We start from the raw sequence: 18,410 nt of genomic DNA, 5'->3' as shown, positions 1-18,410 counted from the left end.
GATTCAATAGTTCGTACTTCATGTTAAAACCCACATAGATGACAGAAGGTACCAATTATTGCAACTGGGCAAATTGTCCTTTTGTTTTGGTGCCAGATTTGATTTGTTTTACCTTGTATTGAGGTAAAGGAGCCTCTGAAACCCAGGAGGAGACACCATCAGGGCAGGGCCTCAGCCTCTGTGCCATGTTTGTTGACCCTCCTGGGCAAACAAGTGGTTGGCCACTGGGTGAAATGGGATGCCAGATCAGAGGGACCACTAGTCTGATCTAGCAGGATACTTCTTGGATATCAGCTGTAGAGCTTTTAAAATTTATTGCACTGGCTATGCTCACAAATCCATTCCAGCACTACTCAGACCACCATTCTGACCATTCTTCAAATATAAAGGCAAAATCCCTTGGTTGTTCTTACCAGCCAGCCTCTCTGCCAGGGTGAGGGCATGCACAGAAGGCCTGTAGTCTGGGGCATGCTGAGCTTGCTGGGCTGCCTGTTGGTGAAGGTTATACATGGCACTCAGGGAATTCATGGCATGGAGAGAGTAACCATTCACTCCATAGTGCTGCATGATGACATAAGAGCTGCAAGAGGAAGAGGAGAGACCATAAAATACTGTTACAGTGGACATGCACAGTAGAGCAAGAAGAGGCATGATCTAACTTAACAATTGCCAGGTTTCGAATCAGGACATAGGCCATTGACCCTGTGGTCTACTGCAGTGGTCCCCAACCTGCAGGCCGCGGCCCGGCGCCGGGCCACGAAGGCCATGGCGCCGGGCCGCAGCTCCCTCTCCCCACCCCCCCCCCGCAGTAAAAAACTTCCCAGGCCGCAAGCTTGCGGCCCGGGAAGCTACTTACTGCGGGAGGGCGGGAAGAGGGAATCAGGGCCGGGCTGCGCCCGTGCAGCCCGATCCGCGGGCGTGGCTTCCGGGCGCGGCCCGATCCGCGGGTGCGGCTCGATGCGCGGGCGCGGCCCGTGGGCGCGGCCAGAAGCGTGGGCGCGGTCCCCGCGGGCGCGGCCCGATGCCCTGCCGGTCCCCAGCCTAATAAAGGTTGGGGACCACTGGTCTTCTGTACACCTTCCCTACAATCATTTATAGCACTTTGTGGTGGTTCATGGATAGGACAGTGTTTCTTTCAGTTTGGTGTAGTGGTTAGGAGTGCGGACTTCTAATCTGGCATGCCAGGTTCAATTCTGTGCTCCCCCACATGCAACCAGCTGGGTGACCTTGGGCTCGCCACGGCACTGATAAAACTGTTCTGACCGGGCAGTGATATCAGCGCTCTCTCAGCCTCACCCACCCCACAGGGAGTCTGTTGTGGGGAGAGGAATGGGAAGGCGACTGTAAGCTGCTTTGAGCCTCCTTTGGGTAGGGAAAAGCGGCATATAAGAACCAACTCTTCTTCTTCTTCTAAATGATGCTGCCATCAGGAACTTGCAATTGTAGTATGGCTGCTACTTCTACTTCCCATGGTGAACCTTGGAATTGTGCCCAGAAACAATTTCTTTAATGGCAGTAATTCATTCTACATTATTTGGAAATTGGATTTTAAAATTCATTGAGTAAACAACACATACAAAATGCTGAATATATCAGAAATGTATCTGTATACCTGCAGTTTCTAATTTTGCATGGGTGTTTTCTGAGAGACATATTTTGAAGATGTTTTAAAGAAGGTTTTTCAATGCATGTGTTACCAGAGTACATAGCAGCAACTGCCTTTGTTAGCTTGATCGTAACCAGGCCACCAACTCCCTCTATCCTTAACATAAAATGGTTCTTGTTATTTATAAATTTCCTGAGACGCCACTTGTTTTTAATTGATGCATGTGGCTGATGATAAATTTAATACTGATCTTTTAAAGTTTTATGTTTATGTTTTTGTTTTTCATTATAGCCTATGGTTTTGAGATGTGAATATATTGAACAGCTAATATAAAACTGATGTAGTTATTTTCCTGTTTCAAGTACTGCAACTCAAATATTCAGACCCTCAAAGTCAGCTCTTACTAGGTGCTGTCTCCAGAAGCAAAGAAGACATATTTCATTTCTTCCTGAAAACAAGAGATGTTGAGGTATATGTATGTAACTGCTAAATTATAAATCCAGTAAATTCTAAACTAAATACATCAATAGGCTTTAGTAGATATTAAAGATATGTAACACAAAACATACAAAACTTTCTTATTGTCAGTTATAAGCTAAAAGACCAAACACATTTGATAAAGCTGTCTTCATCAGTGGTCAACCATACTGTGGAAGACACTAGGAAAGTGTTCTGAGAAATTTCATTCTAATTTTGGATCTGAGATCCAAGGATGATACCTTTATCATTTATTCCCAATTTTCAGGTAGGAAAGTATTTGTCTGGGATTCAAATCCATGAGGGATTTGTAGGGGGCTGGGATTTTGAAATGACTACTTTCAGTGCAGGAATAAATTTGAGAGTCTGGTGCAGTTGTATGTAAAGATAATGGTACCAAATTTAGCCAGAACAAAGTCATCCCTCTAGTTTAAAGATTCCCTAAACCACATTAGCATTAGAGAATCTCTGTGATTGTTCTTTTTCAGAGATTAACTAGGTTACAGCTAAATTAGATTATTGCAATGTATTTTACATGGGGCTGCCCTTGAGAAGTGCTTGGAGACTTAAGCTGCAGTCAGGATACTGACTGGAGTGGGTTATGGGGATCATATTATTCTAGACTTGTCCCATCTTCACTTGCTTTTAATTTATTTCCAAGTCCAATTCACAATGCTGGTGTTGACCTTTAAAGACCTATATGGTTTTTGGCCAACATACCTATAGGACTATCTACCCTGTATGAACCTAAGCAACGTTTAAAGTCATGTTCTAAGGGCTTGCTTTGGGTACCCCATCTTCTGACATGAATTGAAGGCTATTCAAAAGATTGTGGCACCCAGACTGTGGAACTCTCTCCCTCTCTAGGCATATTCTTCTTTCCTCTTATGTCACTGTTTGCCACCAGCAAGCGTAGATTTTCTGTTGTTCTCTCAACAATCCCTCTTTCCAGTCTTATGTTTTAATTACTGTTTTCTGCTTTGTTTTAGTTTTGGCTTTAATTACTTTTATATATTTTTAGAATGTTTTACCAGGTGCCTTGGTAGCCCTAACTGGGCAAAAGGTGGCAGGAATTTATTTTTATATTTATTTATTTGTTCAATTCGTTACCTGCCACTATCAAAGAAGTTATCTCACGGCAGGTTGCAACATGAACTAGATCCCCAGATAAAACATTAAAACCACAACATTATCTGACAGCGAGAAAAAGTGGCGAAGACTTAACAGCAGCCGCCATTGATGCAGCGGAGGAGCGGGCGGCAAGAAGACACATGGGGGGGGGGGGGAGGTTCCAAGCCAGCAGGAAAGGTAGCGCTGCACGAGAAGATTGTGCTAGCCTGGTTGGCGCCTGGACATGGGCTCAGGGTGCCTTAAAAGGCGCCATGTGGAGGAGCCCTGTCTCTTGTGCCAGGCTTGCCACCCAAGCAGCTTCCCTCCCACCCACCCTGTTTTGTTGGCTGTTAAACTGAAAACGGAAAACAAATGAATCTAGAGACCGTTTTGGCAGAGTCAAAGACTAAATAAATGTTGTAAGAGACTTTTCATCTTCTTATATTTAATTAAGCCACTGGACAGATTCTGTCTCTCCTTTGTTACAATTTTGGAATCGTCCACTTTTTTCGTACAACACTTAGTGTTAAGCTTATGTCTGTATGGCCACTGGATGATGTCTTTATATTGCATTTTGTCACAGCTGGCGGTTTTGGCAGGGGATAGAGCCTGTTTGGGGGGAGTTTGGTCTGCACATTGGACTCCCCAGGTTTGGGACCTCCCTACGAAGTGGCAGGTCAGCAGGGCCGACCCGGCTGGGAAGGCTTGGGGCTTGCAGTGCCAGGTAGCCCGGTGTGGGACCAAGAAGGAGGTGGGCGCCTCTCCTTGGCACCCCGGGGCTTACAGTGCCGGGTGGCCTGGGGCGGTGGCCAAGGGAAGTATGCGCTTCCTCTTGGCGCCCCAGATGGACACTTCCCTATGGTGGGAATCCAGTGGCAAGGGGACCCGCATTCCTGGTGGGGGAACTGGGTGGGCCCCAGGGCGCCACTGGCTCTTCCTATGGATGGGATCCCAGCAGCAAGGAGACCTGTGTTCCCAACGGGGGATCCGGAAGGACTCCAGGGCGCTGCTGGGTCTGGGTTCTTGTGGTCTTCTGACTGCAAGTCAGACTCCCTCTCCCATGCTGTGCTAACACTCCTGTGGAGTATTAATAAAGCTGTGGCCTTGTTTAAACCAACTGAAATATGTGGTATCTTCCATGAGCCCAAAATGCCCTCCTGCAAGTCAATAAGTCAATATATAAAAACTCAGCCTCATTTCCCCTCCCCCAGCACATCAGGGTCAGACTCCCATTTAGTAAATAAATAAAATAAATGATGACAACATTTGTATCCTCAATTTTGTAAGTAATTAGAAACACATACTTTTTGCTTTTTAGAATATGAACTCCTTAACAGGTTTCTGGTTAGAATATTTGTTTCAATTAATTCTTATATACGTGAATTACATGTAGCCAGGCAGGTAATGTGATTTTCACAAATAAGAAATAAGTGGCTCCATGGAACATTTTGAGAATAGAAAGGTGGTGCAAGAAAGAACTGAAGCTGCATTTCCCACACACAATGGTTAGGAGCAGTAAGGGGCCAGCATGCATCTGGGAGGCACAATATTCCCATTGCATATCTGATACACAAAGTCCTTGTGTATCTGATACACAAAGTCCCCCTCCAAAAATATGAGGACGTCAAAACTTTTAGATTGGTTTTTAAAATGCATGGTAATTCTCCCTTCCTGCTGTAGCCCATGGTATTCAGGGGACTCCTTGGAACAATGCTGCATGCAGGGACAGCATGGCCAGTTAATTTATGGGGAATTTACTGTGAGCCACTAACATAGAAGGCTACTGCTGACCAGGAGTGAGTAGAGTCAAATCCCAGCCTCAGGGCCACTTGCCTCAGACCTCTCATCACCCATAGCAGTTGGTATCACCTCATGAATTTCATCCTCCTGCACTGCTTCCATTTAGGAGTATGATGTAGTGGGTGAGCCAATGTCTACATGTTCACCCCACTGCACTTGGTGGCCCTTCAGCACTGACTTGTAGCAGAGCTGAGGCCATTCAGCTTAGCTTGCTCCAGAGACATTTCCAGTTAACAATACTCCAGGCTGAATGTACTATGGTGAACTGGGGTGGAAGGAGGGAACCAGCAAAAATTAGCCCCCTATATACACACATCTTTATCAGCAGAGGTACTTTTCTACTCACAGAAAATGAACTTTGAATCTACCAAGTAAAAAGGTCTTGGCAAACCAAATAAAATCCTTCTGTTGGTTGGTAGAAAAGAAGGATTTGGCAGAAAATAAAGATATAATTGAAGTAATAAATCTTGGAACAGGTGGCTATTCTCATAAGGAGTAAACAAAAATAATATTTGAGCATCCAGTTGGCTGGACATCTAGAAATACTGAAAACACTGAAAATAATGGAAATAGTTTCTTTCCTTGCAATTTTTGAGAAAAAGAATGCATTTAGAGATGGACAGCACATCAGGTTCCAATTGCTGAAGTAACAAAGACAGTGAATGAAGGGTTAAAAATCTTTACTAGGGAGAGACAGTTTGAGTGATGGGTTGCTCAAAGCACTTTGATTGACTTGCAACAGCTGAGTGAGAAGCCATAGTATCTATGTGCTGGAGGGACTTTAGGCAGAGTCTGATTCTGATGAAGGTTCAGAGGGCAGTCTGACAGAACCTGTGCCTTCAGACCATCTGTTCTGAAGAGAAACTTTGGTTAGAGAACTGAGTCATTAATGAAAGCTAAACTACACAGTGTCTGGAGAACTGGGGCAGATCCTTGGCAGTGGAATCAACAGTGTATTTAAGATATGGTGACCAGGGCTCATGCCCTGGATGCCATACTTGATGCACTGGATCCTGTCAAACCCCTGCAGGCAGTAGGAGCCATGCACCCTGACTGACCCATGCCCAGTAACACCTGTCATAGTGGATGGAGGACAACTCAGCTCAGCATACACCCCAGCTGTAGGCAGCCTGGCCCCCCAACATCACAGACCTGAGACTAGGCATGGCAGCTGCTCATGTTGGATGGAGCAATGCCCTACAGCCACTTAGCCAGGGGTAGTCAAACTGCGGCCCTCCAGATGTCCATGGACTAAAATTCCCAGAAGCCCCTGCCAGCATTTGCTGGCAGGGGCTTCTGGGAATTGTGGTCCGTGGACATCTGGAGGGCTGCAGTTTGACTACCCCTGCACTTAGCATTAGTCCCCATGGCCTTTCCTCTTGCATGGGCATAAGTGTAGACAACCCCTCTATGGCTGCCAGATGATGGGGACAAACTGAGGAACTTGTGACTCATGTTAGCTGGCCTCTCTGCTGCTGCCCACATGCCAGGCACCAGGGTGGGGGAGTTGGTTCATTTCTCTGTGGAGGCCCTATCCCAAGCCCCATTCACCCATTTGTCCTAGGTACAAAATGAGGTAGGTACATGACTGAATGGAAATTTGTGCAGTGAAGTGACACTCCCAATTCAGGCCAAAGTAGATGGATAATTCTTCTAAGGAGATGAAGATCTCTGCCCAGTTAAAAGTGGACAATAAAGCATCAGGATTTCCTCAGACTTTTATGTGACAGAGTGCTTCAGACTCTTCAGCATACTGGTACTTCTAGGAAGGGAAAGTAGAGGTACTAGCAGAAGGATACCCCCTTCTAGGAGCCAGGGGAGTTTATTGGAATTTTAAAAAATGGAAGTTTTTGGATAAACATAGTGGCTAGAACCACTATTTAAAACAAAACTTGAAATCTGAATGAAAAGCTTAAGAGCATCTTAAAAGCCTGTAACTAACAACTTGAAACTCTAAAATGACTGATATTTATAACAAAAGTTTGAATTTCTCATACCATCTACCCTCAGCATCAATGTGTATTTTGAATACCAATAAAGTGTTATTGTTATTGTTATTGTTATTGTTATTGTTATTGTTATTGTTATTGTTATTGTTATTGTTATTGTTATTGTTATTGTTATTGTTATTGTTATTGTTATTGTTATTGTTATTGTTATTGTTATTAAATAAAATATTTTGTTCATTGCTTCAAAAGTCAGCTCTATACCTTCCCAAAAGTTCCAGGACTGAGTACAGCCAAAAAGATATGTCAATTGCACGGCGGTCCAGTCTGCATCTTTTTATAATGAGGAAATGATGTTACAAGGGCAGCTCAGTCTATGAGGGGGCATTTTATCTTGGATGGAAAATTTACGTCAGGGTGGGGAAGACTGAGGAGGTCTGTCATAGCACCTCTCAGGGATGATTTACATCTCAAAAACTGCTGATTAGAAAACTGAACAGGATAATCCTTGTGATCCCTTCCAGTTCATGACAAAAAGCCCATTTTTTAAGTTGTAACTACAAATAGTTTGCAACGGAAATACCCTATCTTTATCCAGCTCATTTTTAAAACTGACATTCTCTTAAGATAATTTTTTGCTAGAAGAATGCCAAAACTGCACTTCTTTGTGGGTTAGAAATCTGTTTGTTATTGATAACTGAGTTTAATAATGAACAGCATAGATCCATTCATCTGGGGGATGCAGGCTAACAGAATCACACACAAGCACAGTTAGCTTCCCATTTACCTCCCTGCATGTTCCAAATAGAATAAATTAAATATTTAAAAGACACTATGCAGCAATTTTCTTTTGTAAATGGCGGAGGCCATTTGTCAAGTTGCAGCAGTGTTTTGCAAGCTGTCGAATTGTGCTTACATTGGTTAAAATAATCTTTATATTTCATTAATCAACCAAATAAGCTGATCTTCCCCACTGGCTGTATAGATGGCTTTAATTTTCAAAATCTGCAAATGCATCTTTTATGTCGTTTGGTGGCTGGAGGGCATTGGTAATGCCGCCGCCAATTGGAGAATAAGCAGCAGCATTTGATTAGGTGGTATATTATATAAATTAACATTGTGCAGTGAAAAGAGCATATCTTAACTTGTCCTTGATACAATGGGGGGTTGAACTTTCACCTCTGCTATTAATAATAGTTGCCGCTCCTGTATGTACTTTGCTGCAGATTTCACGAGGGTGAGAAGAACTTGAGACAAGCTTGTTAAAGAAGCACAGGAAATTGAAGTGCCTGCGATTAAGACAAATGAGATCAGGAGCAATAACATGATGCTTAATGAATGCTCAGGGCATTTCCACACCCTTTAAATATAGTGGAGCGCTTACCTTAAGTAGTCATTGGATTTTGGCCCCTCCACATGACGTCACCAACATCCAGCGTCTGGGTAGTGCCTGGCTGGCTACATCCTCCTTTAAAGAACTAGTTAGTGAATCCCCAAAAGTGGATTCACCAACATTTGTAGTGCTACCTAATTGAGAGCAGCCAGCTGGCCACCAGCCAAAGATATGGAGGCTCAAATGCTCAAGGTGCCTGCCTCATTCCGCCCCTGCTCCCGCCCCCCTCTTCCGGTGGACAAGTGTGCAGGTGATGGCAGAATTTTTCTCCAAACATCTCTCCTTTGAAGAAGCCTCCAATTAGGATCACATGGGGGAGCGTGTGTGTTTGTGCGTACGCATAAGGGGAGAGGCAGTGGCAGCAGAACTGAGGTTTTCTTTCTCTTCAAGTTAACTGCCTGGAGCAATGAATACTTGTTCAATTGTACAGGCAAAGCTTTAAAAAAATATCCCCAAAGCATACCTCTCTAAGCACCCCCCCCCCGAATCAGAAATGAGATTTATTTTTAAATGAAGCAAGCCTTGTCATTCCATAAGCAGTGGCAATAAAGAAGCACTATCATCTGTGATTAGGTGCATAATCATTTCAACAGAGAACTACTGATTTAAAAATATATATATTAGTGGGCATCACGGGCCCTTCAAAGCATGAGAAAAGGGGATTGGCTGCCTGGCTTGAGTGACAGGCAGAAGAAAGTCCCATGTAAATTGCAATGTTCCACCATTACCAGCAGCACTTCTGTGCAGTTCTGTTCCACCATTACCAGCAGCACTTGTGGAGGGGGAGAAGCACAAAATGGCAGCAGAGAAGAGTGAGACACAAACCTTACCTTTCGGGGGGAGGGGGAGGAATCTGTCATGGGGATGGTTCTTTAAAGATGGAATAGACTCCATCCATAGTGTAATACACTAATAGTGTAATGGTGTAATTACCATTACAAAAAATAGTGTAATGGTGTAATAGCGCTACAGTGTAATAGTGTAGTGCTAAATATTATCATGCCTCTGGCCATTTTTCACCTTCTTGCCATCTCGCTGTAGTCTGCTGCCTTTTTGTGCTTCTTACACTCTGCAAGTGCTGCTGGAAATGGAGGAAAAGAGCAACACGGTTTATACGCAACTCTCTTCCACCTGTCAATCAAGCCAGCCAGCCTTTCTCCTTTTTGTAAAGGTCCTGCGATGCCCGCCAATTTTTAAAAAATCAATAGTTCTCCATTGAAACGCATATGCATCTAATAATAGATACATAGTGCTTTTTTAATGCCACACCTTATGGAATCATGATTCTTTAATTGTTTAAAAATTAATCTCATTCCTGATTTTTTGGGGGGGTGGGGGGCTGTAGAGAGGCATGCTTTGTGTGACAAATTTTGGAAAAATTATTTTTGGATTTGCCTGCATGCTTGTAGGCTTATTCATTGCTCCAGGCCATTCACTTGAAAAAAATCTCATACCTGGGAGAAGGGAGAGGGAGGTGGGTGTGAGGATGGGATATTGCAGGCAGAGATAGTGCTTCTTCGCTTCCATACATTGCTTTAGCATGGAGTGTGCTGGTTGTCCGCTGGAGGAAAGCGCTTTTAGTTTGGATAATCCAAACTATGTGATTCCTCAACTAGTGTTTTAAAACGGAGGATGTAGCCAGCTGTTTGTTGCCTGGATGCTGGATGCTGGCGATATCATGCAGAGCGGCCAGAATATAATTACTACCTAAGGTAATCATTTCACTATATTTAATGGGTGCGGAAAGGCCCATAATTTTTGCAGCCTCCTGGACTGAATCAGGCCAGAAAAAACTACAATTCCCATAAATTCAGAAAAGTCCAGGAATATTTTATTTATTTATTATTTGGATCTATAGGTCACCCTTCTTGGACCCATCATCTTGGGATGGCATACAATATAGTAGATAAAACCGATAAAACACATAAATACAGTAAAATACAAGTAAAAAGTGCTAAAGCTATCCTATGCTGAGTCACTGCTTATTAATTCTTCTTAAGAGGAAGGATGTAAGAGAAGACGCCAAATTGGTAGGGGATGCCCATGTGATGTTCTGATCGTCTAGATCAGGGGTAGTCAAACTGCAGCCCTCCAGATGTCCATGGACTACAATTCCTATGAGCCCCTGCCAGCAAATGCTGGTCTAGATGTACTGGCCTCAACCATATGCCTGATGGAAGAGCTCCCCCCCTCTTTCAGGGCCTGCAGAACTGTGTTAGCTGTGTCAGGACCTTGGTGTTGTCCAAGAGCTCATTCCACTAAGAAGGTCCTGGCTCTGGTCAAGCCCAGTCACACCTCTTTGAGGCCAAGAACTAGTCAGTTTGCTGACCAAGGAACATAGAATCATAGAATCATAGAATTATAGCATCATAGAATCATAGAGTTGGAAGGGGCCATACAGGCCATCTAGTCCAACCCCTGCTCAACACAGGATCAGCCCAAAGCATCCTAAAATATCCAAGAAAAGTGTGTATCCAACCTTTGCTTGAAGACTGCCAGTGAGGGGGAGCTCACTGCCTCCTTAGGCAGCCTATTCCACTGCTGAACTACTCTGACTGTGAAAATTTTTTCCTGATATCTAGCCTATATCGTTGTACCTGTAGTTTAAACCCATTACTGCGTGTCCTTTCCTCTGCAGCCAATGGGAACAGCATCCTGCCCTCCTCCAAATGACAACCTTTCAAATACTTAAAGAGGACTATCATGTCCCCTCTCAACCTCTTTTTCTTCAGGCTGAACATTCCCAAGTCCTCACAGGGCTTGGTCCCTTGGCCCCAGATCATCCTCGTCGCTCTCCTCTGTACCCTTTCAATTTTATCTACGTCTTTCTTGAAGTGAGGCCTCCAGGATGTCACACAGTACTCCAGGTGTGGTCTGACCGGTGCCGTATACAATGGGACTATGGCATCTTGTGATTTTGATGTGATGCCTCTGTTGATACAGCCCAAAATGGCATTTGCCTTATTTACCGCTGCATCACACTGCCTGCTCATGTTTAGTTTACAATCCACAAGTACCCCAAGGTCTCGTTCACACACAGTGTTACCTAGAAGCATATCCCCCATCCAGTAGGCATGCTTTTCATTTTTCTGACCCAGATGCAGAACTTTACACTTATCTTTGTTAAATTGCATCTTGTTCTCATTTGCCATTTTTTTCATTGTGTTCAGATCTCATTGAACTCTGTCTCTATCTTCTGAAGTATTTGCCAGTCCTCCCAATTTGGTGTCATCTGCAAACTTGATGAGTAGTCCCTCCACCCCCTCATCTAGATCATTAATAAATATGTTAAAAAGTACTGGACCGAGCACCGAGCCCTGAGGTACCCCACTACTCACCTCCCTCCAGTCTGATGAAACACCATTGACAACAACTCTTTGAGTGTGGTTCTCTAACCAATTCCCTATCCACCTAACTATCTGAAAATCCAGATTGCACTCCTTCAATTTATCCATCAGAACATCATGGGGAACCTTATCAAAAGCTTTACTAAAATCCAAGTAAACAACATCAACCAAATTTCCACGATCCAGCAAACCTGTCACTTCATCAAAAAAGGAAACCAGGTTGGTCTGACAGGACCTGTTGGAGACAAATCCATGCTCACTTCCTTGGATCACCAAATTGTCCTCCAGATGTTTGCAGATCGCTCCCTTTAATATCTGTTCCATTATCTTACCCACGACAGAGGTCAGACTCACTAGTCTGTAGTTTCCCGGGTCATCCTTCCTCCCTTTTTTGAAGATCGGAATAACATTTGCTCTCTTCCAGTCCTCCGGGACATCTCCAGTCCTTAAAGAGGTCCCAAAGATGATGAACAAGGGTTGTGCAAGTTCTTCGGAAAGTTCTTTGAGCACTCTCAGGTACATTTCATCTGGCCCAGGGGATTTGAACTCATCCAGTGCAGCTATATGCCTCTCAACAACCTCTCTGTTCATGTCAACCTGCCACAGAGACACTATCTCTTGGCTACTGCCATCTCTAGATGTGCCTACACCCTTTGATCTGTGAGAAAAAAACAGATATAAAATAGGCGAACAGGTGGTCCCTTACATACAGAGACCATGAATGGCCTTAAATGTTTGTATTAAAACCTTCAACCAATTCAGAACGCCACTGTAAGCCAATGTAGCTGCTGCAGAACTGGTCTTATGTGTGTCCTCCATGGTATCTTGGTGAGGACTCATGCAGCAGCATTTTGGACCAGTGGTAATTTCCAAATTAGGGCTGAGGGCAGGCCAACGTGGAGTGAGTTACAATAACGGGGGGGGGGGGGGAATAGGAGGGTTGTTTGTTGTTTTGGCTTTAAATTGTATTTTCCATTGTTGTCAACTGCCACAAGTCACCTGGCCAGGAGGGGCAATATATAAGTCTAATAATTGATTAATAAATAAATAATCTAGTTTAGAAGTCACTGTGGCCAGGTGTTTCAGGGCCAGGTAGGGCACTGGTAGATTAGCTTGGTGGAGATAGAAAACCCCAGCTTTGCTACTTTCATAACCTGGGCCTCCATAGAGAAGGAGGCATCAAAAGTCATGTGCAAATTCCTGGTGGTGTGCGATGTTGTTAGTTGCACTCCATCCAGGGGTGGGAGATGCACTTCCTGCTCTGGGCTTTTCCTCCCTCTTTCCTTTCCTACTATATGTAAGCAGCAACCACTGTCATCAGTTGTATAACCACAGCAACTGAATTCTGCTCTTACAATCCTACAAAGATTGAATTGCCCCTGTAGAAGTAAAAAAATTATGCCAACATGGAAAACAGACAAAATGATACTTAGAAGTGAAGTTCATATCCAGTGGTTCTTCAAACTGTACGATCTATAATCCCACAGTGCAGAAAATACAGCACACTGAACTATTGTTTCAATTTATAAATGTGTTTCCACAGGAAGAAAATCTAAAAATATTTTTAAGCAGAGACTGTTCATTATCTACGGCCCTTGTACCGCCCCTCAGTTCATGTCTTTAATGACTACTAATGTTCTGTTTTTATTTTTCCCTTCCAAACTTGATTATAAATCAAAGAAATCTAGAAATTCAAATAAATAAATAATTCTGAAAGAGAATTAAAATGTGGGGCTTTTTAAAGGTAGTTGCTTTATTCCATTTTCACTTATAATTCAAACTGGCTAAAGTTGAATGATGTTCAGGTGAAATTTCATCTTTAAAATTAATACTTGTTTCATTTCCCTTCTAGAAAGTACTTTAAAAAAAAAAAGGATCCATCTATTTTCCTTTAGAACTTCTAACAACAGCGTGAGAGCTGGATTTTGATCAGGGAAACCAAATGATTGTTGAAGGGTTAAGTTCCCCTTATTGGTGGCTCCAATCTGAATGATTCCATATATACATTGCTTACATTCTACTGACAGATAAAGATGTATCATCTTTATTATGTCTTTTTTATGTTTACAGTTTGTAATGAACTTGTCTACTTAGTAGAAAGAGCTTCAAAGATTCCCAGATCAAGAAGGAAACAACCAAAACTTATGGACCAGTCAAAGAATTCTTCTGGACACAACCAAGGTAGCTTGCTTGTCATTTGAATATTCAAGAGTTCCTACAAGCTATACCAACAGTGGAAAAGGAAGGGAACCTTTCTTAAAGGTGGCTCTCACAGAAACTGAAATGTTGGTCAGATCTTCAGTCAATGTTGTACAGGTTAGTTGACTAATGACTACTGATAGGCATTTCATTATAGGCATTTCATGAAACCTGCTACCCTATATACTATTATTATTATTATTATTATTATTATTATATTTATTTCCCGCCTCTCCCAACAGGCTTGAGGCGGGTTACAATAACTAACCCCATTAAAATTCCCATTAAAACATCAAACTACTAACATGACGGCTAAAAATCCCATCCCTCCCCCATTATCAAAGAGGTGAAGAGGTGAAGAGAGCTTTGCTGAATCTTAAGCCATGTAGGTATTCTACCAGATGCTTTTCACTTTAAGAGTTCCAGTGCAAGTAATTTTATCTTCTGTATTTTCCCATTGGTCAACTGTTATTCATCCTTACAATGAGAGCCAGCTTGGTGTAGTGGTTAGGAGTGCAGACTTCTAATCTGGCAAGCTGGGTTTGATTCTGCGCTCCCCCACATGCAGCCAGCTGGGTGACCTTGGGCTCACCACAGCCCTGATAAAGCTGTTCTGACCGAGCAGTGATATCAGGGCTCTCTCAGCCTCACCTACCTCACAGGGTGTCTGTTGTGGGGAGAGGAAAGGGAAGGCGATTGTAAGCTACTTTGAGATTCCTTTGGGCAGAGAAAAGTGGCATATAAGAAGAAGAAGAAGAGTTGGTTCTTATATGCTGCTTTTCCCTACCCGAAGGAGGCTCAAAGCGGCTTACAGTCGCCTTCCCATTCCTCTCCCCACAACAGACACCCTGTGGGGTGGGTGAGGCTGAGAGAGCGCTGATATCACTGCTTGGTCAGAACAGTTTAATCAGTGCCGTGGCGAGCCCAAGGTCACCCAGCTGGCTGCATGTGGGGGAGTGCAGAATCGAACCTGGCATGCCAGATTAGAAGTCCGCACTCCTAACCACTACACCAAACTGGCTCTCATTGTAAGGATGAAGAACCAACTATACTTCTTCTTTTTTTGAAAAATTAACTCAAATCTCACAAATCTCCATTTTATTCACATTGCTTTCCTCTTGTGGCCTGGGCCTGTAGGGAATGGTTGTTGTAGTTAGCTTTTTGAATAGTCAGAGATTGTTATCAATATTCTCATCAGGTTTAACATGCTCAACTTATCAGATGACAAGGTCTCTACTCTAATGTTTGCTGCATTCCTCTGAATTATTTCTAATTTGTGTACATTGGCCTGTATGTTGACACAGCACTTCAGCATGACTGAACCAATGCCGAATGGAGGTTGATACTTCAGGAATTACTATTAAATAACACTGAAAAGGACATGGCTCAACACTGACCCAATTGAGATCTTTTGGCACTTCCTTCCATTTTGGCATTGATCAGTACATTACTCCTGAGTTGTTGCTTTAATTTTTACATGCTAGCATTTTTATCTAGTCTGCATTGTTTCTAGTTGTGAAAAAGACAATAGGAAATTTTATTTAAAGTATTGTTGAAGTTATTTAGGTTTACAATATTCACCATACATAACCAGTTATGTGGAATGAATGTAGATATATTAAAAACAAATCATAGCAGACCCCCCCCCCCCATTAAGGCCCTTTCAATATGAATGCCTTGACATTTATTCCAATTCCAATTGTTTCCTACATGCTGAAGAAAAGCCCCTGCCCTCAATACTGGGTATGTCTACTGTTCAGAAATGTCAAAATTTCCCTGAAACGGTTCATGAATGTCTCATAGGTGACTTTTTAAAACATCAGTTTTTAAACAATATTTGAAATCTCCCTTTTTCACCTGGGCTTAGACACACACACACACACACACACCTTCCCCCGATGTTTTCTGCAGCCTCAAATGATTCTGCTAATACTAGTCATCTTGAATCTACCATGAGTGTCAGGAGTGGATCCTGCTACAATTGCCCATCGATGAAATAACCCAGTGCAAGCCACAAGAATGAAACTATTAACTTCTCACACAGGCTGTTGCTTCCTCAGAAATTGACAGAAGGTTCCAATTCTAGTGTGACTGTCTAAGGATCAATCCCATGCAGTGACCCAAAGCCCAGTCTGAAAGGAGGTCATGCTTTTACCTCCTGTTAGAAGATATATCAGGGAAATATGGCCTGTCTGAATCCTGACATGATAAACTCAGTGTTTCCAGTTATGTTCCTATTTAACCACTGAAAATGATTGTTACTTGGATTTGGGCATGGGCTGATGCAATTTGAATTTGATATGTTAGTTTTCTGGGATGGCAAACTAAAGTTTTGACAGGGGAAGAATGTAAGCCTGCAGCGGGGGGGGGGGGAGTCTGGAGCCTAGGTCTGATTAGTAGACTGCCTAGATAGACTTTAGGCCAGACTGGACTAGTAGATAGCTGATGTGTACATAGGCATGTTTAACAAAGGCTCATGGGGCATGCTTTTGAAAGAGCCACCCATGACAATGAGAGATCACATAAAGCAGGACTGGGCCAGCTGAAAGGACAAGAAGGGTTGATTGTTTAAGAGTTTTGGATCCAAAAAGAACGGAAGACACAGCTTAAATTGCTAACTGGGAAGAACTGGACAAGCATCCCTGAGAGAGCTGCAGTAACTGGGGAGAGCTGAAGAGTAGGAATTGCTGCCAGCTGAACTTCTCATGGACTGCCTTGAAATCAGTATCCTATTAGAGAGCAGCCCCACTTGGTCTTGCCTGAAGGAAAGTGGGACTATTCCTAGGGCAACAAACAAGCCTGAAGATTCATCCAGTGTCTTCAAAGGAAGACCTTCTTGCATCCGACACTCTGTTACAGGCTTAGATCCAGAAAGAACACGCAGTGCTGTCAGTGCGTTCTACAAAATAGTTTGCGAGTAGGACTCTGCTCTGAGATCCTCGTTAGTGAACCAGAACAATCTTTGGGATTGTTTTTCACAGTTGATTTCTGTTGTATTTAAATAAATTGGATTTACATTTTGAGTTTATGAACCTTACCCGTGCCTCAAAAGTGCACACCATCTGGAGACAGGAGTCTGGCATTTATATGCCTCCACTGACAGTTCCTTCTATAGAAGGCTCTAAATAAATGATCTCTTCAAGGTTTTCCCCACACACACTTCCCATTTTATTTCTTGAATCTTTCAGGTCCAGAGGCTTCAAAATTCACATAAAACAAATGAATGCCAACCCCTAAATCACTATGGTTGTTCCTGAGAGGACACTTGATATCTATGGAAATGGTCCCCTTTTTAAATAATAGATTGGGATATAAATAAATACTGCAACTTTCCCTGACTATTCATTCAACAACAACAAAAAAAACTGGTAGAATATAAATGTACAATGAAAAGGTTTCAAAAGATTTCCTGAAGAAGAAGAAGAAGAAGAAGAAGAAGAAGAAGAAGAAGAAGAAGAAGAAGAAGAAGAAGAAGAAGAAGAAGAAGAAGAAGAAGAAGAAGAAGAAATGTTGCTTTTCCCTACCCGAAGGAGGCTCAAAGCGGCTTACAGTCGCCTTCCCATTCCTCTCCCCACAACAGACACCCTGTGGGGTAGGTGAGGCTGAGAGAGCCCTGATAGCACTGCTCGGTCAGAACAGTTTCATCAGCGCTGTGGCAAGCCTAAGGTCACCCAGCTGGTTGCATGTGGGGAAGTGCAGAATCGAACCCAGCATGCCAGATTAGAAGTCCGCACTCCTAACCACTATACCAAACTGGCTCTAGATCAAGTTGCACTAAAGAACAGGTTTGGTAAACCTTCACTGTATGTCAGATAGATAGATGGACAGACATTTGGGAAGCTGCTTTTAGTTCATTTGGATTTTAAATTTTCTCCAGCATTAATAAGTAATGAATAACACCTAGATGAATGTAGTCTGGGCTGGAGCCTTTTTAATGCTGAATTTTAATTAATATCAGTGATAAACATTCTAACCTTTGTTGAGATCATATTTTTATGGTTTTGGTTATGTGGTGTTGGCTGCTGAAGTTTTGTTTTCTGGAAATGTTTTAGCAGGTCTTATGACTATATTACAATGGGACCGCAAAGATTTCAGTTATTTTAGCCCAACTGTCATTTCTGACGCCTGACCTACAGGCTGCACTTAGAACATGTCTGCTCAGGACAGTGACTATATAATACCCTACAGGCTCCAGCTAGCACAAGGGGAAATGGCATTCTTCGGCTTCTCTCATAATGTACACCATCAGTGGCAGTCACCACCAGTGTTTATTTTCTTCACGAGGTTAGGGATCGAGCCAGCTTTCCACGGAAAAACTTCTCCAGGGCAGTTTGGTCGTCCTAATCCCGGTTCTGTTGAGGTTTATTCATTAATGATGAAGACATTCTGAACATTTCTCTTCCTGTTTTAAGGGACAGTGTCCAAGATAATTCAAAATAATAATAAAATATCAATAAAATCGTTAAAAAATAAAAATCTAATTCCAGCGTGCACACAAAAGACTAATCCCTGCTAGTGTCAAGGGAAGAGAA

The 18,410-nt window shown here is 42.9% G+C and overlaps 1 protein-coding gene across 2 annotated transcripts in view; it reads right to left on the bottom strand.

The window, feature by feature from the left end:
• The window catches only part of DMBX1 (diencephalon/mesencephalon homeobox 1), a 39,534-nt gene that overhangs the window by 10,477 nt on the left and 10,647 nt on the right, over window positions 1-18,410 (bottom strand). The window contains exon 2 of one of the 2 annotated variants that reach the window (XM_077333876.1): window positions 414-580. In XM_077333876.1, the coding sequence (XP_077189991.1) occupies window positions 414-567 (154 nt within the window). In that variant the 5' untranslated portion in view covers window positions 568-580. Of the gene's footprint in view, window positions 1-413; window positions 702-18,410 lie in introns of those variants that run through there. The other variant, XM_077333875.1, reaches the window with a different exon arrangement.

This window comes from Paroedura picta, chromosome 4 (assembly GCF_049243985.1).
Source record: "Paroedura picta isolate Pp20150507F chromosome 4, Ppicta_v3.0, whole genome shotgun sequence".
In the NCBI taxonomy this organism is placed as follows: Eukaryota; Metazoa; Chordata; class Lepidosauria; order Squamata; family Gekkonidae; genus Paroedura; species Paroedura picta.
Note: the sequence above shows the minus strand (reverse complement) of the source record. Positions and strands in the feature narration are given on the sequence as shown.